General features: G+C 52.2%; 1 protein-coding gene across 1 annotated transcript in view; it reads left to right on the top strand.

The window, feature by feature from the left end:
* Positions 1-27229, top strand: part of UBE2G1 (ubiquitin conjugating enzyme E2 G1) — a 100574-nt gene that overhangs the window by 58914 nt on the left and 14431 nt on the right. Inside the window, exons 2-4 of the mRNA XM_080825610.1 lie at positions 10077-10179; positions 18711-18808; positions 24186-24364. Coding sequence (XP_080681736.1) covers positions 10077-10179; positions 18711-18808; positions 24186-24364 — 380 coding nt within the window. The remainder of the gene's footprint in view (positions 1-10076; positions 10180-18710; positions 18809-24185; positions 24365-27229) is intronic.

Here is a 27229-nt window from a genome sequence, read left to right as displayed (position 1 = left end):
TAAAGATTTTATTTATTTATTTGACAGAGATGACAAGTAGGCAGAGAGGCGGGGGGGGGGGGCGTGGGGGTGGGGAAAGCAGGCTCCCCGCTGAGCAGAGGTCCCGATGTGGGACTCGATCCCAGGACGCTGGGATCATGACTTGAGCCGAAGGTGGAGGCTTTAACCCACTGAGCCACCCAGGTGCCCCGTTTTCCTGAATTTTTATATGTGTTACTAGGTGGTCAAAGTGAACTTGGGATAGCGATTCGAACCCCTCATTATTGTGCTGGGAGATTTTTCTTTTTTTTATTTTGAGTCTCTTGATGCAGTTGGTGGTAACAAGGCAGGGTGAGGAGAGGTGGACTTCACCTTGAGGTTGCTGAGACCATGGGGCAGGCGAACACAAAAGAAAGCAGATGTATTGATAATGAGAAATAGAGTAACTTAACTTGGTTTCATTGTGCAAAAACAAGTAGATAAGGAGATAAGACGTGTCAGATATTAAATAAAACCAAACCTGGTTTTGAAAATTTTATACCCAGAGTTTAATTTGAGCAACCCTAAGAAAATCGGGCTGAAGTAAAGTGATTAATGACTCCCCCGTGTTGGCGGCAGTAGGACCAGACTCGCCCGCTCACCTGCCCTGAGCTGGGTGGCTGGAGGTCAGGCGCCGCCGTCCCTGCCGGGAACAGCCTATATCCCCCCCCACTTGAGTGGGGTGCTTGAGGGTGGAGGACAGCACAGACCATTGCCATGCCCTATTCGGGGGCGGGGGGGGGGGCGGAAAGGGACAGAGTCCACCGGGGATGTAAGCTCAAAAAATACTCTTTCAAAGGCGAAATAGGTGTCCTTAGTTGGAAGGGACAGGAGTTGGACCAGAATGAAGTACAGATAAAGAAGGAGGTTTGCCTCAACCGAAGCGGTGGGAGGGCGGGAGTGACGCCAGCTGTCGGGACCGGGGACGCTGGTAGCACCTCTCTTCCCGTTGCTTACTTCTGCTCACGTATCTCCGTTTTGGCTTTGCTTTCTCATACCGCCTTTCTCCTTGAGATTCCAACTGTGGGTTTTGACCGCTGTCTGCACTGGGACTCCCTTTCTTTAAGTCCAGTTTGAAAAATCTCCCAGAAGATCTCATTCTCCTGGCCTGCGTCTGCGTTTGTTCCCTCGTATCAGGGCCCTGGCCGTGGAGGCCGTGCGCGGCGGCTCCTGCTAGAGACGCGTGGTGGCCGTGATGGGTTCGCTGCGGGTGAGTAGCGTCTCCTCGGACTTCAGCACTCTGGCGGACACGGGTTACTCTTGGCGTGGCCTGCAGCCTAGTGAGCAGGGGACTAAGCCTGTGCTCTGAGGTGGGCGGTCTGTGGCCGACACAGGAGCTCCTCCGGCTGGCGGGGCTGTCCGGCGGGGCTGTCCCGGTTGCACCCCGCTTCACTGATGGGAGGGTGAGCGCCGGAAGACTGAGTGAGTGAGGGGGGCGGGCGAGGAACGGCGCGTCACGACGACAAGGCTAGGGAGGCCGCTGACATTCCCATGCATGTCCGACGGACATAAACACCGCATGATATTGACGAACTAATGAGAAGCTTGGAGGAAACTAATGTTTTCTCTATTAATTTTGGTGAGTTGATTTGTGGCGATTTTAATGTTTTAGATTATAATGGTAATTTATTCTTATAATAAGGTCAACATTGTTTTAATAAACCATCTCAATACTTAGGAGGAATAACTAGTGTCTGGATGAAAGGTTCTTTTTGTAATTTCAGAAGTTCAGAAAGAAGCCAGTGTAGGAATAGCCACTTTACAGAAGTGCACCCACAGCCTGGCTGCGCTCCGTAAGTCAGCTCGGCAGGGGTGCACGTGGCCTGGGGCAGGAGACCACGGCCGCCCAGATGCCATGCAAGTCCGTGCTGGGCTACGAATACCAGTATGTGTTGGCTTGGGAGCAGGTGCCGTGCTCTTGGCAGGACGCACTGACAGTTAAAGCAGCCTGTTTCCCTAAGAGTCAAGTGTAAAGTGGTACACAGTTGGGTCTTTGAACTTGTTTGTCCCAGGCCTGCCGTATCTGCTGAGGCTCAGTGATGGTTGGTTTCCGTGTGATCAGTAAAAAACAGTAGAGCCCGTTAATCAGACCTTTTTAGTATTTTTCTGGCTTAGACAAATGTCAGACATACAGTAACAGCAGAGTAGCCTGGTGGGCGTAAGGAGTCTCCGTGGGCTCCCCTAGCCCCAGCTGTCCGTCGAGAGCAGCCATTTCCCCTGTCCCGTAGGGTTGTGAGGCTCGTCACAAGTGTCATATGTCACTGACCATTTGTCTGCATCTCTAACAGCTGAGGTTGGAACACCAGCTGACGGCCTTAACCGCATTCTAAAGAATCAACGATTGTTCTCATTTTATTAAGGTTGCGCTGACGTCTTGCTGCTAATACCTGGTCAGCCTTCTCATGCTCGCTTGTGTCGCACATTCTTTCTGAAGTCTGAGCTCAGTCCTCTCTTGTTCCCACGTGATGTCCTTATTGAGGGCTCCAGGCCATGCCCTTTAGGATTTCCCGGGCTGTCTGTAACCACATTTCTCTGTATGTTCCCGAAATTGGTCATTGTGTCCGGGGCGTGGACAGGCTCAGCGTAGTGAGGCAAGGTCACTTCCCGAGTGGGGGTTTGGTCATCAGGAGATTCATAGTGGCTGCTTGTCTTCTTTCTTAAAGTGCCTGCACTAAAGTGACGGCATGGCAGTGCGTCCATTTTTCATTTTTTAACAGGGCTATTTCTATAGAGAGATACCTTATTTGATCAAATTTTAATTACTGTTTGATTACTTGGTAGTGCAGTTTTGTATAGAAAAGGAAAAATGAATCTTGACTCTTTTGCTGTTGTAAATCGGTTTTACAGGCTGGCTGGCTCAGTCAGTCAAGTGTCTGCCTTCGGCTCAGGTCATGATCTCGGGTCCTGGGGTCGAGTCCCGCATCAGCTCTCTGCTTGGTGGGGAGCCTGCTTCTCCCTCTATCTGCTGCTGCCCCTACTTGTGCTCTGTCTCTGACAAGTAAATAAAGATGGGTTTTACAGCAAACAGCAACAGATAATTAGCATCCAGAAATGGTAGAACCAATAGGTGGGTTGCTTTTGATACCACTGTTTATTCTAGACTGTTCATCATTACTGGCTTCATTGATACTCATATTGTCCCATATGTGGCCAGTGGCGACCTCTCTAAGTTGGATGAGTCCTTTTAAGAAGACCATGGTATTATTTGACAGCTTCCTTTTTAATTGGTATGTATGAGATGAGCCTAGAACCTGTCCTGCCCCAGACCTGCGCTCAGCCGTTTCTCTGAAGATCCCTGGGCCCTGTAAGTAGGAAATCCTGTCGGGAGTCATATTCTGGGCACTAGGGGTGCTCATTTCTACAGGGCTGGTCATTTTTCCTCCACCTTTTCAGTGGACAGAGCTCAGAATTTTTAAAGCTGTATCATGGATTCTTACTGAAACTTGTGATTCACATTCAAAACTATAGAGTTCTTAGTTTTCATATGCTCTCCCCATTCCCATTCTCTTCTGGTCTGACCCCGAGTGATGACTCTCGCAGGAGTGCACTCATGCGTTGTTGCCCACTCCTCACCCCTCTGCAGATTATTATTCCCAAGGACATCTTCTGTAGACCACGTTGGCCCGCAGCAATTTCCAGATTGACTGCAGACAGGCATAATGCTCATCTAACGATGATGTGACACTCCAGGATTTACTGAGTTTTAAAAATTGAAGTAGTGGGTGCCTGACTGGCTCAGTTGGCTGGCTGTCTGCCTTCGGCTCGGGTCATGATCCCAGAGTCCCGGGATCGAGTCCCGCACTGGGTTCCCAGCTCTGTGGGGAGTCTGCTGCTCCCTCTGACCTTCTACCCTCTCATGCTTTCTCTTGCTCGCTCTCTCAAATAAATAAAATCTTAAAAAAAAAAAATGAAGTAGTGGGGCGCCTGGGTGGCTCAGTGGGTAAAGCCTCTGCCTTCGGCTCAGGTCATGGACTCAGGGTCCTGGGATCGAGTCCCACGTTGGGCTCTCTGCTCAGTGAGGAGCCTGCTTCCTCCTCTCTCTCTGCCTGCCTCTCTGCCTACTTGTGGTCTCTCTCTCTGTCAAATAAATAAATAAAATCTCTTTTTTTTTTTTTAAAGAAAAAGACAAAGGTTTCATATAAAAAAAATTGAAGTAGAACATAGACAAAGAAAAGTGTGGAAATATTTTGTGCAGCCGCCATCACAAGTACTCCTGAAGCCCCTTTATATGCCTCCTTCCAGATACTACTCATTCCCTTTCTGAAAGAAAAAGAAAAAAGACAGTCTTGTCCCGATTTCAAATACTAGTTATTATTAGTTTTGCCTGTTTTAGAGCTTTAAAATTTTGCTTTAGCAGTCATGATTTGTGGGAAGGAGAGCTCTTTCCACCTGAAGTTGTGTCCAGGTATGTTCGGAAAGCTGCATGTCCGTGTCCGTCCCACGGAAAGCGTCTTTGCGGTCCTTACGGAGTATAGGCGGAGGCCGGGGCGCGGCTGTGCGCGCGTGTCTTCAGCGGGCCCGGACTCTGTTCGCGGTGTCCACGCCGCCTTGCGCTCGGACCGTGCGCGTCTCCCCTCTCTTCTGCATTCAGGACGTGAGTTTTCACCTGTTTCGTCGCAGATAGTCTCTCCTGGTCTCTCCTTTGTGTTAAAGCTTTATTCTGGATTTAAAATGTTTTGTGCAATATCATCTGAGTGTTGTGTTTTGGCTGTTGGAGGTGGCGTAGGAATCGCCACCAACCCGTTATGAAAAAAAATTCTCTATTTTCTTTTTATTAAGTTTTATTGGTTAATTACGTCTTGCAGTGCATCCAGGTTTGAACGTAGCGTGAAGTACCCTTGTCAACATTTAGGTGTCAGTAGGGTGCTTAAACATTTTTTCTTCAGCCTTTTCCATGAAAAAATGTGGCATTTCGTCTTCGTACGGCTGCTACACTTCTCCGTCCACAGACTTCTAGAAAAGGGTTTGCCTTGTGTTTTTTCCCCTCGCCTTTTTGTCAGCTCAGTGCTGCCTGGTGGCCCATGACTTCCCGTCACCCTGAGACTCGTCGTGCCTGGGGCATCCCTGGGCTACTTCCTGCCGCACCCGGCGGACTGGGTTCAGACCTCCCTTTTTCCGAGGACTGTCTATTACTGTCGGCCGCTTTCTCCTTTGGCTTCTTCAGTATGATTTTGTCTTGGGTTACTTCCTGTTTCACTGTCTTCCCATTCTTTGTCAATTCTGTGGCTTTTTTTTTTTTTTTTTTTTAAATCCCCCTGATACCGGTATTCTCTAGACTTCAGTTGGATCTTCTGTAAAGGCCTCACACTCAGTGCTTGTCCTTGGGTGACGCCGTCAGTCTTAAGATTGGAGTCATCATGGGGCGCCTGGGCGGCTCCGTGGGTTAAGCCGCTGCCTTCGGCTCAGGTCATGATCTCAGGGTCCTGGGATCGAGCCCCGCGTCGGGCTCTCTGCTCGGCGGGGAGCCTGCTTCCCTTCCTCTCTCTCTGCCTGCCTCTCTGCCTACTTGTGATCTCTGTCTGTCAAATAAATAGATAACATCTTAAAAAAAAAAAAAGATTGGAGTCATCAGCAGTATTCTGATAACCCTTCAAGTCCCTCTCTTTAGCTGAGAATTAAAAACAAAAAACAGTGTATTTATGCCCGTAGGTTTTTAAAACTAAACGTGTCATCAGGGGCATCTGGGTGGCTCAGTCGGTTAAGTATCCGACTCTTGGTTTCAGCTCAGGTCATGATCTCAGGGTTGTAAGACTGAGCCCCGCGTCGGGCTCCGCGCTGAGTGTGGGACCTACTTTAGCTTCTCTCTGCCTCTGTCGTCCCGTCACCCTGCCCCACCCCGCTCTCAGCTCGTGCTCTTTCTCTCCTGAACACTAACCCTGTCATCTTCCTTTCCCTCACCCCTCACGTCGGCACAGCTTCCTGATGCTGGCAGGCTGTCGTGTCGGGAATCCAGCGCGAGCCAGCGGGACAGGGAGGCGGTGTACCGAAGGGATACGGTGAGGTGTGCAGGCGCACCCGGAGCGAGTGTCCGGAAGACTCAGGAGGAAAGGAGAGCCCTGTCTTTGGGCCTGGGGTTTTTATTGAGGATTGCGCGTCCAGGAACAGGTTAGAACAAGGACAAGGCCCAGGCGTTACTGCTTGGAGCCGGGGGGCCCGGGTGTCCAGCTGCTTAGTGCCCGTGGTCTGGAGTACGCGTCCGATGCTTCGTCCGCTCATTTTCACCTGGTCGTCCCTTAGGTGTTACCTGTCCTAGAGAAATCCCTAACTCCTTGTCCCTTACAAGGAGGACACACGCTGTCTGCACTCTGAGGCCTGTGTGCGGTGGGGGGCAGGTCCAGGCAAGAAAAGAGGCGGGAGCAGCAGTCAGTCAGGTGGGCGGAGCCCTCGGTTTCCCTGTCCCCTCCTGTGTGTCCCGTTTCGGAGAAGGAGCAGACTTCTACCCAGCTGCTCTGCAGAGAAGCCCGTGAGTTACTGTTAAAACTTGGTATGAAATTGAAATGACAGAGAAGCTGGTGTTTTAAAGTGTACAGTGTGCAGAGTGTTTTCACAGTGTTGGGTGAACCGCTATCTCTTCAGGTTCTAGACCTTTTTCATCACCGCAGAGACACCCGCCACGGCCATGTCCCGTTTCCCCCACCTGCTGGCAGCTCTGTTCTGCTTTCTGTCTCTGCACTCGCCGTTGCTGGGGGTGTCCCGTCGATGGGGCCCGACGGTGCGTGACCTTAGAGGTCTGCTGCTTTCACTCCGCCCGGCGTTGGGGGCCATCTGGGTCGTACTGTGCAGCGGCTGCTCGTCGCTCTTTGTGGCTGAGTTGCAGTCGCTGGTGCACACGCCCTGTTGTTGGGTGGCACAGACGTTTGGGTCGTTTGCATCTTGGGCCGTTGCCGTTGCAGGCAATGCTGGTACAGACACATCTTCGTGGAGCTTTTATGTGGGCATGTCTCCATTTCTCCTGGGGATACGCCCAGGAGTGAGTTACTGGGGTAGATGGTAACTTTGTGTTTAACTTTTTGAGGACATCTGTGTCGTTTTAACCCTCACATCACCAAGTTTGGTTGATTGATTCTTTCTCCTAAATGTCCCCGTTTTCCGTCATGATTCCCAGGGGCATCCTCCTAAAGGTACGCTTTCCAGGGTTACCTTGATGGCTTCCTTTTTGGTTTCTTGATTGTCACTAGGGCCTTATTCTGTGTCCTCTTCTATGCTCTGCAAGGTTTGTTTTTGAAAATGTGCATCTCATGGTCACCTCATTGTTTTAAAGACAAAACCAGACACAGACCCTTCAAAGGCTTGTCATTGCCCTCTGGATACAGGGCTTACAAAGGCCCTTTGCTGCCTGGTGTCTGACCTCCTGCCGCTCTCGGCCGCATGTCACCCTTGTTCGAGGCAGTTCCTGGTGTCCGTGCTTCACGTTCTTGTGTACTGACCCCCCGCGTGACCCTCGCAGCAGCCGCCCAGACCCTCCTGTTTCCGATGTCTCCTCTCTTTCTGGAAGCCCTTTTCTGTCTCTTCCTGGTTTTGAGGTGCCCTTCCTCGTGCCCCTGCAGATTTCTGTGCTGCTGTTCACCCATTTACCGCTCACGGTGCTCGCCTCTTTACTTCTGTGGGAATCGGGCTGAGACTCCGCAAGATTCGAGTTGTCGGGTGGAGTGTGGACTGGAAGTGTGATTACTGGGAACTTAACAGAAGGCAAAGGACCATTATTTGGTCAATTATTTAGGGACGACCCCATGGAAAAGGGAAGCATTTGTGCAGGTGTGGCATCAGGGTGTCAGATACCCGACAGGGTGCAGGCCCCGGGGGACCCCTGCTAGGGGCAGGAGCCGCACCGGAGGTGAGGTGGCGGACATCTTCAGCGTGGGTGTGATCGCTCCTGTAGAAGAGCAAGGAGGGCATGTGCGGGAGAGTTTTACGAATTGCGATGTATTGACAAAGGGGAGAAGCAGAGATGTACTTTATGGGACATATAATGGAATTCTCAACGGTAATTTTGACCATAGATGCTAATTTCAGAACTTACCCACCTTCATTGATAGAACCCCACTGGAATTCTGATGGAAAATGCAGCAAGACTGATTTTCTGGATAAGTTCTAGAATCTTCCACAAGACTTGAATACAGTGTTGAAGAAAACAGTTTGAGAAATGTGATAAAATGAAATACGATTTTTCCTCTAGAAAATGAACATGGCTGCCCGTCCCTGCAGTGGTGTGTGCTGAGTCCTGCCCTGGGGACTGCACTCAGGGCACCTCCCTGCATGCGAGCCCACAGCGGCTGCCGCTGCTCAGGGAGTGTTTACGCGCAGAAACGAAATGCAGTTCCTATCTTCATGTCTTTCCATTTTCAGTATCTTTTTAAAAATGTCTTCGACTAAGCTATTTAAAAGTAAAAGTAAAAATACATTTCTTGCATTTTGAAATAGTGTACTGATTTAAAACGTTAGGTCTGTGTTGCCTTTTAGGCAAAAATTTAGAGTTCTAAAAAATCTTCCAACTTTTGAGAAAAGCCATTTGTATTTAAAGGCAAATTTAAAGGCAAAGTGCCTTTAAGCGATTGCCTTTAAGCTCTGTGTTTCACTGGCATGTTGGGATGTTAACTCCTAGTTGTTGAAATCACAACACCTCCTTATCCCTCAGAGAATTAAGATCTTCTCCGTTCAGTCCTCTGTCAAAGCACTCTGGGCTGCATCACGCTTACGTTCATCACCAGACGCTTGAGGCTGATGGCAGGGCGGGCAGGGCGGGTGTGAGAATCACACACCGCCGAGGCCTCCGGCACACTCCTCCCTGGCCGCGCTCTCCAGTGCTTGGCCCCCACTGTCCCCATCTGACCTCCCTGTTGCTGATTTCTGTGTACAGTGTGTGTGCTTGGTTACTGCGGTGTTAGTATTACTACTTCGCAGGAGTGTATGTGGATTAATATGTATCAGATTTTCTAATTTAAATACATACATTTCACTGGGTGTCAATTATGCCTCATTAAACAGCTGTTTAGAAAAATCTGTTCTTAATTCCCACCATCAGTAGGTCGTTATTAAGCGCTGTGTGTCTAGGAACCGTCAGGTGGCACCCCTGACCTGATCCAGTAGGCTCCCTGTTGGCCTGGGTCCCCCCCCCCGTCCCCCGCCCCCCGCCCCTTCGCTCATGCCGCCACCACCTCACTGGCCCTCTGCCTCCATCAGTTTCCATCCGCGCCAGAGCGCCCTCTCTCCAGAAGAGGAAACAGTCATGGCGCCACTGCCATTCCCGTAGGCTCTAGCTGTTGCTGTCTTCCTCGTCCTTCTCCCCGCCCCCCTCCTCTTCCGGCTCCTCCGTCGTCGTCTTCAAAACCCATTTATTTATTAAGTATTCTGTACACCCCATGTGGGGCTCGAACCCAGGCCCTGAGATCAAGACGGAACCAGCTGGCCACATCTCTGGTTGTTACCGTCAAGCCGGTCCTGTGTGCTGGGAGCTTGGCTGGCATCGGGGTCAGCACACACGGGCAAGTCCTGGGGATTCTGCTCTCCGTGCGGAGTCTACTGAGCCCCACCTGAACACCAGCTGTAGCTGTGTGTCCCAGAGGTGACAGAGGGCTTGTCACATGGGTGCGTGCTGGCATAAATGAAGGTTGGCTAAGCTCGGTGAATTCCCACAGAAGGGTATTAGGGCCTCGGCTGGTGCTTCTGAGAGCGTGCCCTGAAGACCACCGTGGAAGAATGACTGGGGTGCCGGTTGGGGTTAGTGCGAGCACAGTCTGCGAGGGGTGTGCCTGAGTATCTGGGTCTGAACGAGCTCCGTCTGCCGCCGCAGGGCTCCCTGGGATGCTAAGGGCCCAGCTGGAAGCACTGTGCAAGGGGGAGGGGTCTGAACGTGATCTGCACCGTGTGCTGCCCCGCTGGGGCCCTCGGGTGCAGAAATGGGAATGTTCCGGCCATCAGGTAGCATTTTGCTTCTAGACCCAGGTATATTTGCTGAACAGTTTGTCCTTTATAACATGTATATTCAGGTTCTGTAATTTTTCTGCTGAGTGAAAATTATATGCCTAAAAGTTTTGATCAAAAATTTTTTTTTTCCACAGAACTCAACAAAAATCCAGTGGAAGGCTTTTCAGCAGGTTTAATAGATGACAATGATCTTTACCGGTGGGAAGTCCTTATCATTGGTCCCCCTGACACACTTTAGTAAGTACCACGGAACAGACACTAAAGTAGCTCTCTTAATTAATTCAGATGGAAACTGCTTTGGCAAACTGAAGGGAAATTATTTTTTAAAGCAGGCGAAATGGCTGTGTTTGGGTGAAATCGTTTGTGCTAAATGATCATGTCTAGGGTTTTTGTGTTCTGCTTGAAATTCTAGTGTCTAAAACCTGTTGCTTTCTTAAATACATGATAGTTTCAAAAATTCAGATATTCTTAAGACCTAGAATAAGTTTATTACAGAAAAGCTATTTTTAAGGTGAACGTATATATAAACAATGTATTTTTTGCTTATTTCTTGGATATTGGGTTAATTTTGGCAGGATGGGGTTAGAAGGAAAGTCTTTATTGAAATGTTTCTCCCTTGCAAAGGGAGCGTTGTCATTTCAAAGAGCGTCTTTCCACTGCCAGCTCGCCGTCAGTCTCATTAAAGCACAGTGTTACACCTGGGAGACTCATACGGAACACGGTTTCGCACGGCACGTCTGCAGGCCGAGACTCTCAAGGTCGTCCCTTGGAGCGCTGCTTGAATCGGGTCCCCACGGGGCACTGATGAGAACTGATGTTTACCTTCGCCCAGTTCGTCACCGCGATGCTCCCAGCTAATCTCTTTGAATTAGCCCTCATTACCGATGCAGAGTCAGACGGCAGGGTGCAGTGGAGCCCAAGAGCAAGAGGAGCGGCGCGATGTCTTCAGCGTCCTGTCCACGGTTTAGATTCAGAGGCCACAGCCTTACTTCCTGCTCTGGAGTTCTGCAGACGGAAAGTTAGGAATAGTCAGTGTTCTACAAGATGGGTCGTGCCCACCTGTGTTAGTGACTCGCGTGAGCTCCATATTGTTTCTGGAAGCGGCATGGCACGGAATGCAGTGACCTTCTCACTCACCACTGGGCCCCACAGCGGAGGGGCCGATGTGTAGCGGACTTTCTCGGGGACTACACTTGCTCCCTCGGCTCTGGTCCTCCGTGGCGCTAAACAGGCAAGGATTCGGTTACGGTAGTTTCATCTTAGGTGTTCAGAGATGGGGAACCCCTGCCCGCCCACCCCCCTGCCCCCAATCATACTTACCTGATAGAAAAGAAAATTCCGGCTGCTTGGTACCAGGGCAGGCTGCCACAGGACATACAGGGCGAGCTGTGGTGTGGACTTTGGGTTTTCTTTCATCTGGAAAGGTGATTCATGTTTTGTCATGATTGTTTCCAATCAGAATTTTTTTCTGATGTATTTCTCAGTGCCATGTTTGTATTGCTGATTGTTGAAAACTAAAATAACTCAATTTGGTCACTCCATGGTGTTAGTTTGGGTAGATAACAGTAGCCATTGAAAACCATCTTTGAGGTATCCCCCCACAACCTTAATGTAATTATTTGAAAGCAAATTTCTCACTAAATTTTGCACGTAAAACTGTACAAATAACCTGATGAAGTTATAAGCCTGATGAAGTTCAGGTGTTCAAGCTAAACACATTACGTGAAGATTTTTTTTGGGAGACACAGTGACTGTCCAGTGACAGAATCTTGTTACCCCTGCTGTTGACAGGGGATAACGGGAGGAATTATTCTGAACTGGTGACTGTCTGGAGGTTAGTTGGGCTTCCAGGCCGCCTCTGTCTCTGAGGGCCTCCCAGAACTCTCACACTTTCTCGTGCCGTGGTGGCACATCTCCCCTCTATTTAATGTGTACCTTCACCGTCACCAAAGAGAACCCCATTTCAGCACTCACTGTACTGACGGGTAGTCCATTCTTTCTGCCAACTAAAAACTTATTTCTGGCCTTCAGTATGTCTTTACAAAGTGCCAGCTGCCCGTGTGAGATGTGGGTGGCAGAAGCCTTTGTGGCGGGCCCTCTGGAGTGTGGGCTTCCCAAGGAGACAGCTGGCAGCCACTTGCACAGTCCTTCGATGGGACAGCTGGGCGGGAGCTGAGCTCCGTGCCCCACGCACGGTGAACGCCCTGTGAGTGTAATAAGGCCTTATGGCAGTTGACAGACGTTGTAACCGTCGTCCGGAAAAACCTGGACATGATTCCTTCCTGTTTAAGATCTCTGAAATCCAAGTGTGATGGAAGAGATCTTAAAGATTTTATTTATTGACAGGCAGAGAGGCAGGCAGAGAGAGAGGAGGAAGCAGGCTCCCTGCTGAGCAGAGAGCCCGATGTGGGGCTCGATCCCAGGACCCTCAGACCATGACCTGAGCTGAAGGCAGAGGCTTTAACCCACTGAGCCACCCAGGCGCCCTGGGATTGTTTTTTTAAAGCTCTCAGAACAAGAGGTTTAAGATTTATTGTTTAATATTTACTGAGTCTAGGCCATCCCTTGGGCAATTTTCTACTTAGAATGGTTCGTTCAAAAATAGAGCATCACACCGGCACTTACACTGCTCATTCGTCTCGCTCAGACGTTTTCTAGCGGTCTTACGTTGGACGCTGGGAGCACGACCTGGGATCAGCTCGGTGTCGTCCCTGCCTGCATAGAGCAGACGCTTTTGTCACTGTGCGGTCACTTGACTGCTGATGGCCATGGTGGAGAGGGGCGCTCGCTGGGGGTGTGGCAGGTTTGGGATGGATCAACCTTGTGCCCGAGGAGGACCCATCTGAAGTGGGAACTAAAGAGTTGGGAGGCTTTTGGCTGCAAGCAGCCCTTCTTCCCAGTGTGGTTTGTGTCGTGGGCAGCGGGAGCTCCGCGGCTGACTGGCCTTGCCTCCTGTGTGGCGGTCTTGTTCACTGCCACTCGGTAACTGGTGAGATGAATGAAGTGGCCGCAGTTGGGAGAGATCAGTTCTGCAGTGGAAGGGATTTGGAACCGGTAGCAGCGAGGTCAGAGCGAACCAGACAGGTGTTCTGGCCGAGGTGGGGAGACGTGGGCGCAGTGACCGGGCTGCAGCGTTTCCCAGGGGGAGCTCTGGGTCATGGTGTGGCGGAGGAGTGAGGGGCGCACACGGAACGCCAGGAAAAGAGGTTGGGCAGGGAGTGGAGGGCTACTCGAAGTTCATCAAGACTGCTAAGGAGTTAGGGTCAGTCTTTGATCCTGAGGACAGAGCACAACCGTGGAGAACAGGAGTCACCAGTTAGGGTTCTAGCATACAACCCAAGTACCCTAACTTTGGGATCATGGATTTCATTTTCCTTCACCGTACTTGCATTTTATTTCTGCCACAAAAATGTGTTCTTAACAGTTACCCTGGAATTTTGTCTCTAGTGAAAGAGATGGCCTGGGAGCTGGGGGTGCCTGTGGGGAAGGCGCCGCACAGCGTTTGCTCCGGGGAGAGGAGGAGAGTGCGTGCCGGGAGGGGGGCGCCGAGGGGGGTGGATAACGAGAGGAAAGTTGTTTGGAGGTAAGCTCCCTGAAGGTGCCAGGAATCCAGTATTTCATGGTGTGCCTTGGTTTAACAGGAAGGAAGTCACTGGTGTTCCGGTACTCCAGTGGCGTGGAGAGGGCAGGGCCGTGTTGCAGTTGTTGGAGGGGTCTTCTGGGCGTGGGCACGCAGACCCCAGGTGTAAATCGGTTAAAGCGAGTGTGGGCTTAGATGGAACCCAGACCCAGCTGGTGAAGTCACCACTTAGTAGTTATGCCATTTCTGTAGTGGTAGCAAGAATTACTCACGTGCAAAGCTTCTTGGAAAGCTGTTGTGTCCTTTCTGGGGTGTCGTTAGCCTTCACGTAGTCACTAGAGGGCACTGTGCCCTCTTCCGTTCAGGTGATCAGGAACCCGGGCATTCCAGCATTCCTGGGACTCGGAGCCTGGCCACGAGCGTGAGTGCAGCCGGTCCGTTTGTCGCTACACGGCGTCGAGGTTCGCGACTGCTCTGCCCAGTCATCCGCGGAGAACGGACTCCCTCGGCGGTCGGCCTGCGGAAGCCGAAACTGCTGTGCGTGCCCGCTGCGTCCAGCCTGCGATGACCGGGCAGTGTCCGCGGACCAGACGTTTCGGGCAAGAGCAGCAGCACGTTTTCCAAGGAAGTTCGGGACACTCGGATACCACCATGTCATTATAAATTTCATAAAAAATTCTTCGTGAATGGCGAACGCGCACCGTCTTCTGTTGCTTTTTCTTCTCTCATCTCAACGGCCAGTCTGTTTGGGAAGTGTGGTTTCCTTTATCCCTCACCGCTGACCAGGGCGTGGGAAACCGGAGAATATGAAGATTGTTCGCATGTCGTCGTATTGCCCTTCCTTGAGTGCATGTAGAAGATGTAGAGTCGCTTCCCCAGACTGTGGGAATGATATTACAGTCACGGAGTCCCTTCACAGTCGTGCTTCCGACGTGGGGGCACGGGCCCCGCGCTGTCTGGCGAGCGCTGCTGTGCACACAGGCCGCGGCGTCGACACCCCGGCCCTTCCCGTTCGGGCTTCGGGACGCGGGCTGGGGGCTCCGCGCAGCTCCCCGACCCCACCACCTGTCTCAGCTGCGGGACTTTGAACGATGGCTTCAGCTGGGTCTTAGCAGCTTTGCGTTTAGGGCAGAAACCCTGTGCCAGGAAGGGTTAGGGATGTTCGGTGTCCTGCACGTAGTCGCAGAACGACTGGGAGCCGTCAGACGCCTCACGAGTGTGGTAGTACGTGGAGAAACGCGCCAGATGAAGCGGACAGAAACGGGTCACCAGGAACGTTTCCAAAAGAACAGTATGGAGCGGAAGTTCAGATAGCAGCATACGGCGTGGCGTGGCAGTCGAGTAAATGCGGCGGAAGGGTAGGCTCTGACAGAATGGAATGACAGGATCTGGTCCGGGTAAGATTCTCGCAGTTTAAGTAAAAATAGCGAGGCTCGTGGAAAAAGTCAAACCAGGCTTAGCTTTCTCTGTCTCTTCAAATGTGACCCTTTTTTGGTTTCACCGCTCTTTACCGTCCTGCCGGTAGGTGTGCGATTCGTGTGTGTGTGTGTGTGTGTGTGATGAGACTGTGTGTGTAATGGGCGTATTTTCAGTTCCCAGATGCTTTGTCATAGGTTGTCATTTGACTCCTCGCAGTGCCGTCTTTGCGTGTTTGAAACGTAGCGACTGTGTGACGTGTTAACGTTCGGGTGACGGTGTCCCCGTCCTGGGGGTTCGCGCCCCTCTTCGCTGATTTGGCTCTTCACGGGCAGTTTGCTCCCGCAGGCCGGGGCCCCGGAGCTCGGCTTCAGGGAACAGGCAGGACGGCCCGGCTGAGAGAGAAGGAGCCCACCCATAGGAGAAAAACTGTGAGGAATAACGGGGCTTGGTCCAGGGTGGGGAGGGCACTGCAGACAGAGGGAAAACCACGTGCTTTTACACCTTTCAAGATGCATCTGTTAAGAAAATTTGATGCTTTAAAGATTGAAGATAATTTAAGAGACGGAGGCGGTTTTTCATGACTGGGATTCCAGTCGACTACTACGAAGTGGGTCTGACCGGCCAAGATGAGGGGACCGAGGAAGGCGATTTCCCGCGAGGAGTAGCCTTCCCAGCGGATGGAGTGCGAGGGCCTGTGGGTGGCTCTCTTGAGGTCTTTTCACACAGATTCTTAGGTGTTTTCTGTTGTGGCTTTTTTCCGCCACAGCCCGTAATCATAAGCATTCCACATCATGACCCGATGGAGACTACGGGTGTACGTTGTAGTGAGTAGAAACATGCGTGCAGATGACGTAAGCCAGACTGACCACCTGTGATAGTGCCTTGTTTTCTGCTGGATTTTTTTTTTTTTTTTTTAATTTCAAATTTGACAGAAATCAGGCAGGCAGAGAGAGAGGGAGAAGCAGGCTCCCCGCCGAGCAGAGAGCCGGATGCGGGGCTTGATCCTAGGACCCTGAGATCATGACCCGAGCCAAAGGCAGAGGCTTAACCCACTGAGCCCCCCAGGCGCCCCTCTATGGGATTTTTATTTGTTAAAAAGACTGGTTAGTGCTTGACCCTCAGTTTGAAAATGGGAGTCCACACAGTTAACAGTCCCCGGGCCCATCAGGCATTAACCCGCGTAGTTGGGGTAGCAGGGGTGACGGGTGGTGTGGTGTGTCCCTCTCAGAGCCTCTCCAGTTAATCACTGTGTAAGTTACGAAATGGAGGCCATATGGCAGGCATAAAGTTTGTCTGTTTTCTTCCTTTTTACCCCTGGATATCTGTACCACATTCAGTGTCTCCTTTCTCCAGTGCAAAAGGAAAAGATGCGCTTTTTCTTGCTCCCCTTACTCTCTTTCCCCTTCTGATGGCTCAATTCTGCTTTTTCTAGTGTCTCTGGTCTTTCTGCTAGCACCTTCCCATCTCCTTGTAAACAAATTAGGGGTTTCCGCCTCCTTTTCAAAGCCTTCCACTTGTGCTCTTTCCCCATCTAGTTATCCTGTTCCTTAAACCGTCAGACTTTTCAGATTGTCTTGCTCGTCATGCTTGTCCTTGACACCCCGTTCTCTCGTTGACCCTCTGCAGCCTCCTGTGGCTTTTACCACGATTGTGTTACCACGATTACCCTGCGTGCTGGGAGCCCATTGGCCTTCCCTAGGTATCGAGAGGTATTTGGTATTAATGATCTGCCTCTCTGTTTTTAAGTCCCCCTCCCCCCCAAATCCTTTATGCTCAGAAATAGGCAATAAAAATTAATACTTGCTTGTGGTTAGAATTCTGTCTGTGTTGAAATGTACAAAGCAGAAAGGAAAAGATCCCCATAATCCTGCGCACCAGAAAAAAACCACTGCTGTATACTGGGGTTGTGTCTGCAGGCGGTTTTCTGGGTTGTGTAGGAGCACTCTCCCATTTTCCCTTCGTAAGGACAAATGGGCTTATCCTACAGACATGTGGCTGTTTAAACATTTAGATCACCCAGACCATTCCAGCGGCTGTCAGTGGTCTTTTGCTTGATACTTTCTTCTGCTACCAAAATGGTAAGTGCTCGAAACCAGGGATCTCTAATGTCTTCTCTGTTTTATTATTTTACATGAAAGAGTTCCTCACACAGGTAGGTAATCAGTGTTCTCTGTTCAGTGAGTGAAAGCCATTCGAGGAGCTAGAATTGTCTTTCTCACTGATCCGAAACAAACACCCTCGCAAGGCCCTGCTCTGAAAGAGCGCACACGAACAGTACAAGAACCGGGTGTGCAAATAGGTGTTGGAGTAAAGAAATGGAGGGGGTCAGTGTGGCGGGGGCACCGCAGAGAGTTCAGAGTGGGTAATCCAGCGAAGTCTCAAGAGGTAACACTGAAGCTCAGTCTCTCTCTGTAAGATCTTACTCCTATGAGCCAGTGAGCGAGCAGAGCAGGGGAGGAGCAGCGGGAGAGGGAGAAGCAGACTCCCTGCCGAGCAGGGAGCCTGACGTGGGGCTCGATCCCAGGACCCCGGAATCGTGATCTGAGCCGAAGGCCGATGCTTAACCGACTCTGGGGAGCCACTCAGGTACCCCAAAGCCGAGTTGTAAATGAGGACAAGGGGAGAAGGGTATTTCAGGCTTAGGAAATGGTTAGTACTGACATAACGCAGGAACTCAGTCATATGCCCCATGAGGCTGACTTGATCTCATTGGTGTTTGTTGTTGACACAGTATGACTCGTACTGCTTTGACAGTCCTTCAAGTACAGTTCCAAAGTAAATGGCACTGACCTAAGACTGCATGAATACAGCAGTTACTGGCCATATGTGCTGTTAAATTACATAAAATTAAAAGTTCAAGGGCACCTGGGTGGTGCATTTGGTTGAGTGACTGGCTCTTGGTTTTGGCTCAGGTCATGTTCTCAGGGTCATGAGATCGAGCCCCACACCGGGCTCTGTGCTCAGTGGGGAGCCTGCTTGAGATTCTCTCTCTCCCCCTTCCCCTTCCCTGCACAATCACTGTCTCTCTCTTGGTCTCAAATAAATAAATACATCTCTTTAAATAATTAAAAATTGAGTTCCTCAGTTGCACCGGCCCTATTTCAAGGGCCTTGTGGCTACCACCTTGGACAGCATGACTCGGGACATCTTCAGCACACAGAAAGCTGCATTGGACGGCACTACTTTGGAACGTCACTGGAATACAAACTCCTTGAGAGACTTTATCCCTCTTTCACTGCTAGTGTCTGACGTGTAGAGGCTGAAGAAATATTTGTTAAATGATGAGCTCAGTAGATGAATGGAAGAGGGGGAGGTCAGCACCTCTTTCCATGCAGGGAACAAACAAAATGTGTGTAAGTTCTGAGGGAAAAAGAGCTTATTGTGTTTGAAGAACAGAGTGAAGATGGGACGGAACGGGGGGGGGGAAAGTGGTGGTTGGAGGTCAGCAGGGAGAGCTGACAGGCGACGTCAAGCCTCTGGACTTTGATGTAAGTGCCATGGGACGCGATAAAGGTTGTTAGCACAGCAGTCATGTGACCTGATCCGGTGCCTGTTTCCAGCCGACTGTTTCTTTCATTTTCCTGGCTGGGTGGGAGTCCGGTAGGGCAGCAGGTGTGAGTGTGTGAGTCGGCGATCTGCTCGAGATCCAGATTACTGATTCAGCTCGTCTCTGGCGTCAGCGCTTGCACATGGCTTTGTGTTTGTCTGATAATTGTCCTTTGATGCGCAGGAACTTACAGGCAAGAACTTGTTTTTGTTTTTCTTCCAGTGAAGGTGGTGTTTTTAAGGCTCATCTCACTTTCCCAAAAGATTATCCCCTCCGGCCTCCTAAAATGAAATTCATTACAGAGATCTGGCACCCAAACGGTAAGTTTATTAAGTTTTACTTTCACGTTTGCTAATGTGGTGGCCTGTCACTGAGGTTTTCAAGGTCCGTAAGAAAGATGTAGTTCTCGGTGACATCCACTGTGTTCATATGCGCATGGCCTCGTATCAGTTTGTTCAGAACAGCAGGAGGAATAGAGATTATATAAAAATATTTATTTACTTAGTTTTCAACTCCTTTTGAGAACCCTGATGTTCCAAACTAGAGGCAAGTTACTGGGTGATACTCGACGTGAATACAGCTCTTGTAATTGAGATAATTTCCAAGGTATTAGGTGACTCATTGGTATTACAGAGCATAGGAGTAACCACACCTGGTTTTAAAACTTATATTTCTCATCTTCACTCTTAGACCATGGGCAGCTCCTAACTTTTTTCCTAGACCAGCTACTAAGCAGGGGACGTCCTGCTCACCTCCTAAGTGACCCGCAGGGTCAGATGAGATGCACACCGCGTGTTGGAAGCTCTGGAAAGCGCCCAGTCCTGCTGTGCCTGAGATGTGGGGACGCTGAATATTTTTGCCCAAAGAGGTGTCCCCATTTAAAACCCGCTTTACGAGCCAGAGGTTAGGCTGGACCAGTGTGTTGATACGCAGTCTCCCCGAACTTCTGGCCTTGTTTTGTGCGCTGGAGGCCACGAGCGTCTCCTCGCTGAGTGTGCTGGCGGTGAGTGGTTCGTGAGGAGAGCCGTGGCCTTCTGACTGGGCGCCGTGCTGCGGTCTGCGTGTCGCGGCCCGCATCGCCGGGAGAGGAGCACAGTCTGCGTCCGAGGAGGGCGGGCGGGCGGCCGTGAAGGCTCTGCCGCGGGCTGTGGGGCGTGGCGGGGCCCAGCGGCCGGTGAGACGCGCGCGTCTGGGGAGACGGACTGGGGACGGGACAGCCGCCGGGAACGGGGCCCCGCGGTGCGCCGCGCCCGCTGGCGGGTGTCCCGGGGAGGGACACGGCGCGGTCCTCCTGTGGCAGCACCGAGGGGGGCGGGCGTCTCCCGCAGCGGCTGGTGGCGCCCCGTGTCCGCGGGGCGGGGATGCCCGAGCGGCCCCGTCCGCCCCGGACTGCGGTGCCAATGTCCCCCGAGGCTTCGGCCGACTGTGTGGCCGTCGCTGCGTCCCCTGGTGCGTCCCCTGGTGCGTCGTGGGCCGCGCCGCGGCTGCTGGAGGAGCGGGCGGGAGCGCCGGGCGGCAGGCGGTCGCCGTGGGGGAGGCCGCTGGGGGGGGGGGCAGTGCCGGCGGCGCGGCGGCTCCGGCAGGAGGACAGCGGCCGACGCGGGGGTGTGGTCGGGTCGAGGGGACGTTCACGCTTCAGGCCCGAGGGGAGCGGAGGGGAGCGGTGGCGAGCGGCGTCGCGCAGAGAGGGTGGGGGTGGGGGGGCGCCGCGGGTGGAGGCGTCTGCGGGCCGCGGCCGGGACGCCGGTTCGGGAGTCGCGACCCTGTGAGGGCGGCCGGGTCGCGGACGTGCCGGGCCGCCGAGGGGCAGCGTTGCCGTCGACGCCCGCCTGAGCGGCGCTCCTCGGGCTCGGCCTGTCGGGGAACCCGGTGCTCTGACGCCGCGGCCGGCGGCCGTGCCTGTGTCCTGCGGGGACCCGCCGTCGGGAGCGCCGGGCGGGAAGGCCGGGCCGGGCGGCGGCGGGTCTGCGGCGGGTCCCCGCGCTGCGGCGGGCGGCGAGGGCCTGGGAGGCTCGTTCTCCGGCTCGGGCGCCGAGGGCGTGGGGCGGCCGTGAGCGCGGGGCGTGGCGCCGACAGCCCGCCCGCCGCAGCCCTGCGGAACCGGGGCGACAGACCAGGTCACGGCCGGGCAGCGCCGCAGACACGCGCCCGGAAGCCGGCGTGGGGGGGGGCGTCGGCGGGACGCGCGCGGGCGGGGCTCCCGCGCTCCGGGGCGGGCCGGGGTGGGGCCAAGGGCGGGGCGGGGCGGGGCGGGGCGGGGCGTTGGACGCGCCCGCAGAGCGCCCGCCTGAAGCGGACCCGGCAGCCGCGTTCCCGACGGCGTCGCCGCACGAGGGGTTCCGCCCTCTCAGCCGCACGTTCGCGGGGCCGGAGCGGGTCCCGGGAGCCCAGCGGGGCGCGAGGCCCGGGCGGACGTGGAGCGAGGAGGTCGGGTCGCGCCGCCGCGGCTGGAGGAAGGGCGCGGGGTCGGGGACGGCGCTGACGCGGCGACGGTTCGCTGCCCTGGAGCGCGCGAGACGCTGTCGTCGCGGCCGGCAACGGGGTTCGGAGGCGCGAGCAGCCGTGGGTGGCTTCCGCGCGCTCCGTTTTCTTTTCTTTTTTCTTTTCCGTTTTTTTTGGAGAGTTTACTTATTTACGTGCCGGGCAGAGGTCACAAGCAGGCAGAGGGGAAGCAGCTCCCCGCGGAGCCGAGAGCCCGACGCGGGGCTCGATCCCGGGACCGGGGCCACGACCCGAGCCGCAGGCGGAGGCTTCGCTCACGGAGCCCCCGGAGGCGTCCTTGCCGCGTCTGCTCCGTTGGGCGGACGTGAGGGTAGGGCCTTGGCAGTGACCCGCGTCAGGGTGACCGGGGCGTGTCTGAGGTCCCCGTGCGCCGCACCCCCACGGCACAGCGCGGTCCCGTCAGGACAGCCCAGCGGGGCGGCCGGGGAGCCCTGCGCCGGGAGGAACGGGGGGAACGGGGGGGGGGGAAACGGGTCACTGTCCCGCGGGAAAGCTGGCGAGCGCTGCCGAGGGGAGCGTCCCGGAGCGCCGGACCAAGGACGGCGGGCGCCTGAGATCGGCCGCAGCCCGCCAAGAAGTGGTCGCGGAGGCCGAGGGCGCCGTCCTCGCCGGGGTCCGTCGTTGTGACCCACGAAGGGAGACGCGGCGAGCACCCCGGAGGGGCTTGGGCAGACCGGCTCCCGAGCGGGGGTGGCGTCCTGGTAGGGGGGAAGCCAGTTTCCAGCGAGGCGGCGAGAGAGGGGGAGAGGGGACACCCGCGCTGTGGGCGTCCGGGGGGCTGGGGTCCGCTGGTCTCTGTCATTTCCGACGCACAGCTTCGGGGGCCCTGGGAGGGTGCGCGAGGTCTGCGGAGTGGAGCGAGGCTGGCGGCCAGTGTGTGTGGGGGCGGGGATGTAGAAGAGGGGTTGGCACTCCAAGTGGAGGCGACACTTGCGAGCGGCTTGAAGAAACAGTATTAGCTATTTGCTGGGTGTTAGGGGCAAGAAGGAGAAAAATAGAAAATTTCACACGCACTCCGTCCTGAGGAGTAAAGATAAACGTTGCAACTGAATGCAGAGTCCCGCTGACAAGTGAGCCTCGTGTCAGTGAGGCCGCGGCGAAGACCACTGTCCCGCCGAAAAGTAGCGGCCAAAGTCACATGCGGAAAATTAAGGAAGCAGTTTGGCAAGGAAAAAGGCGAGACGTTGCAGTCTGTAAGTGAGTAAAGAATAAGAACGGACATTGCACCAGAGGAAATACGCGTATTTTCTATACTTAGAGAAATTTCACCCCCAGAGGCATTTAGAATAACCAGATTATTTTTCACCTTTTTATTTAAAGACTTATTTATTCGAGTGGGAGAGGGAGAGACTCTCCAGCAGAATGCCCACTGAGCCCAAAGCGCAACACGAGGCTCCATCTCACGACCCTGAGGTCATAACCTGAGCTGAAACCAAGAGTTGGATGCTTAACCCACGGAGCCACCCAGATGCCCCATCCATGTTTCACATTTTGAACTGTAATTTCGTAATAGGTCTGAAGCCTAAGAACCGTTCATTTTTAAAAATTACGTTTAAAATGAAAGGACTCGAGGTTAAACATTTAAAGATGCTAGATTATGACAGTAAGTTCCAGTAAAGGAAAATGGATCTTACGTTGATTCTCTCTGAGTTTTATAGAAACACTTAATTCCGTGTTTTCAAAGAAAATGACTTGGAAAAAATCCTCTTTAAGGAAAGCGTGAGGAGGTTATCTAAAGAAGATAGTAACAGCACTTCGTGTTGGACTTCGCGGTGTGCTCACAGCCTGTTAGTTTTCTTGCCTCTCGATCTAGTGACTGCACGCAGAAGATTTTACTGGGGGCGGGGGGCTGGGAAGAGGAGCCCAGACGAGCCCGCAGTGCACGGGGCTGTCGCCGTCTGCGCTTGCATGCCCATGTGCCCCGCACACACTCGGGGAGGGTTTGTCAGGGAGCAGCGGTGTGCACAGACCCCGGCTCGGCTTCCCCGGAGTTTTTAACAGCCGGGGAAGTGCCCAAGTCAGGAGATGAAAAATGACCTTGAGAATGATACCGATCACGAATCTGGGGCAACCTGGGGGCTCAGCTGGCTAGAGGTCTGCTTTCAGCTCCGCTCGTGCTCCCAGCATCCTGGGATGGAGCTCCGCAGGGAGCCTGCTTCTCCCTCTCCCTCCGCCTGTCTCTCCCTGCTTGTGCGTGCTCTCTCATTTGCTCTTTCTCTGCCAAATAATTACATAAAATGTTTTTAAAAAATCTGTTAGACTTTAGGTAGGAAGTTGGGAATGAAACAGACATACATATTGCCATTGATTAGTTATGGGATTTGGACATTTGATTCAAAGACTTTTTACACCAAAATTTCTTTACTTTTCTGTCTTCTCTTACATTTTCTAAGTAAGCATACTTTATTTTACTATTATTATGTATTTTGCAGTGGAGCAAACTTCACCATAAGAGATTTGTGCTGATTCTGGTAGTTTGAGCAATGAGTGTTTGTGTGATGAAAGTGAGCTGGTAGACTTGAAGCTCACCTTTGTTTTGACCAACAATTAGTTTGTGACTTGGGTTTTAAATCCTAGTTTTATGGAAAAGATGCCTCATGAATTTCATTTATGTTGATGTATTTTCACTGGCAATATGACATGTTCCTTTTGTAAATTTAAGTGCACTTCTTTCCCTGAAAATGTAAGTTTGCCTTTATGTGACTTGAAGAGTACATTACGAGGTTACTTGTCATTGTTTTCTTAGGAGAGTCTCTGGATGTTTGACTGTTGCCCATTTAGATCCGTGAGTTAGTGGGGAGTCTAGGCCATTGTTACACAGAGACTCGGTTCTGGTGTTTGGATGGTACACTTTATGTACAAAGAGCGGGTTCGTTGTCTTCACTGCGTGTAAATGCTAGATTCCGTCTGTGGGCCGGCTATCTCAGTCCTGCACAAGTGGGGAAGACCACGTCTGTGTCTTTTGGCTCCGACACGTGCATCCTGTTTGGTAAAACCTGCGGTCTTCCTGAAAGGTGAACAGGGTCCATTTTGGAAATCGTCTTCTGTATATATTCAGCGTTTTATAAAGGACTGTGGGAGCCAGGGCCACGTCTGTAATAGGTACTTTATGTGTAACCATGTTATTTTAAATACTCTTTTTTGTTTTGTTATTTTAAATACTTTAAACAGGACTCTTACTCTCTAATTTTGCAGTTGATAAAAATGGTGATGTGTGCATTTCCATTCTTCATGAGCCCGGGGAAGATAAATACGGTTATGAAAAGCCAGAGGAACGCTGGCTCCCTATTCACACTGTGGAAACCATCATGATTAGTGTCATTTCAATGCTGGCAGACCCTAACGGAGACTCACCTGCTAACGTTGATGCTGCGGTAAGGCGGTCACGCCCGAATCTCCCCTCCCCTTCTGCTACACTTGATGATGACAGCGCGTGTGTGTGTGTCTGTCTGTCTGTCTGTCTGTCTGCAGATCGATTTACATACATTTAAGTTTCTCCTCAATCTGCACAAAAAGAGTTACAGACATAACTGAGCTTTACCCCTAAATACTCGAACCTCATATTTTAGGAATGAGGACCCTGTCTTTCATAGCTATAAACACTCTTCCCCTGAGAGTCACCGGTTGTGGAGATGTTATGTTTTCCCCTCACCTGTTTGACGAGTCTGTCGATGCCCTAGCTCTCCACGTGTACATACTTCCGTGGCCTCTCCTGAGAGCAAGGGCATCCTTCCTCGTAACCGCAGCACAAGTCTGCCTCCAATAGGACTGTCCCATGCTCCCATGCACAGGTGTGTGCTCCAGTATTGTTCCTCGTACCTGGTTTTTTGTTTTCTTTTTTTTAAATCCAGAATCTGGAAACCCACATTTCATTTCGTGTTCATGTAGGGTTTTTTGTTTTTTTTTTAAGATTTTATTTATTTATTTGACAGAGAGAGATCACAAGTAGGCAGAGAGGCAGGCAGAGGTGGGGGGGGGGGAAGCAGGCTCCCTGCCGAGCAGAGAGTCCAACTCGGGGCTCGATCCCAGGACCCTGAGATCCCGACCTGAGCCGAAGGCAGAAGCTTAACCCACTGAGCCACCCAGGTGCCCCTTGTGTTCATGTTTTATTAGTCTCCTCTACTCTGAATAGTCTAATGCCTCAGCCTTCTCTTCTCCTTTGAAAAGCCTTTCATTCTAATTCTCATTCTTAGAACTTTTGTTAGTATGTATCAAAGCCAGGAGATGAAATTCACTTTGCTGCTTGCCTAACTGTTACGTGGGTGACTAACCCTGGGGTGAGGTCTCCTATTTAGTCTATGTGGGAAAACACTAGTTCGATAAACTCTTTTTAAATGTATGCCTTTGATTTTTTAATTTAGTGATCAAATTGAAGTGAAAAATTGACAGAAAGCCATCCTAGCCTCTTATTTAGTGGAATGTCAGTCTGATCACTGTCAGAGACATGTGAAGGAGAAGGAATCCTGGGGAATCGTTTTGAGTGAGAACTAATTCTTGTTCACTTTGATTCGTGCTCAGCTATAACTCTTTGCAATAAGATCAGAACTGACAAACTGTATCTTAATCTTCATGAAGGTTAAAGTTAAGGATAAATTCAGAGCAAGTATCTGGGGAATGACTGCAGAAGTCACTCCGTCTTCCAAGCAGTTGGGTCCTGGAACCACAGGCCTCCTGAGGAAGGGCCGTCCTGGCCTGATGCTGTGTGAAGCTGAGCCGTGCAGACGGGACTCAGATCTGCGCACCACGGACCGTGCAGCGCCGGTCCGGTTGTCGCCAGAAAGCCGTCGCCGCCCTTGCTGGCATAACCAGTCAGTCGTCTCCTAGTTAACCCACGGTTTTATTTACCTTTTGTGCTTGCATTGTACACCTTGCCACATTTTCATAGGTTTTCTGTTTGCTTTTCTGACCTCTCAGTCCGTGAAAGCTACTCCAGGAGACCCGCATTTTTCTTGGCGATCCCTCTCCTGGCCCCTCTGTCCGTGGGCTCCGGGGTAGGTCGGCTCTGCCGCTGCGCAGCTGCCTCCTTGGACGTGCCCTTCCTGCTCTTCTGTTTCCCGGATCCCAGTTCCTTTTCTGGGTTTTCTTCCTGTTTTTGTACCTCATCTGAGAGTTGTGCTTCGGGAAGGCTGGGTGGGAATGAAGACCTGGGTCCTGACCTGTCGGGGAGGGTTTATCCTGCCCTTACCCTTAAGTGACAGTTTGTAGGATTCTGGAGGAGGAATGCAGATTTCTAGAGAATTCATCTTTTCACATTTATTGTTGCTGATGAGGAAGTTCTTCTGCATTTATGGGGGACTTTTTCTTTCTTCCTCTGTTTTCCCTGTTCCCTTCAGATTCTTTTCTGATTCTTGGTCTTCGGAATTTCATGTTGTTGTGTAGAGTTTAAGATTTTTTCATTTCTGTACGGTGTCCCCCCCTTCTCTGTGAGGGGTGTGTTCCGAGACCCCTGGCAGATGCCTGAAAGCAGCGATCAGTACCAAACCCTATCTGCATTAGGATTGCTCCTATAGGTGCATACACACGATGAAGTCTAGTTTATGAGTTGGGCTCAGTGAGAGGTTTACAGCCGTAACTGGTAATGAAATAGGGCAGTTAGGATGGTGCACTGTGATGAAAATTGTGGGACCGTGGGGCTCTCAGTACCTTGGTGTCCCGCGCGCGCCCTCCTTGTGAGGGTGTGACGGGGTCACGTGCCTGCGGGGTGAGCGACTCAGCCGGCAATGCGGTCTGGGCCTGCTCTTGACCCGCTGTTACGTCCGATGGGGGACTGTCTGCTCCTGGACAGCCTGGGGTCGGCCGGGAGACAGCTGAGCCCACAGGGGGCGTAGCCGCGGCTGGATGGCAGGGGGCCTCCTGGGGCCAGCGTGTACTCACAGGGCTTCAGCTCGCGTGCAGTATTCTCTCCTCTTGTTTTTCATCAAGTTCTTACTGGAGTGTGTTTTCGCTGCTTCTCTGGTGTGTGGCTGCTGCCTACACTGACTCTTGTGTTCTTTTTCACCTCAGCTGCTGCTGATTCTAGTCTCTGGCGGATGCTCATTTTGGCGGTGTCGCTCTTAATTCTAAGTAGCTTGTTCTTTTCTGCATGGATTATCTTTTTCATAAAATATTGTCACTGTTTGACGAAGTTGATAGTTCTGTCTTGTGGGAGTTCTAATCAAATTTTTCAAAGTTAAATTCTGGTCATTCTCTGAGGCCAGTGTTTTCTTTTGTGTTTCTTTTGTATTTTGAAGACTGCGCCA

The sequence above is a fragment of the Martes martes genome (assembly GCF_963455335.1).
Source record: "Martes martes genome assembly, chromosome: 16".
Lineage (NCBI taxonomy): Eukaryota > Metazoa > Chordata > Mammalia > Carnivora > Mustelidae > Martes > Martes martes.
Note: the sequence above shows the minus strand (reverse complement) of the source record. Positions and strands in the feature narration are given on the sequence as shown.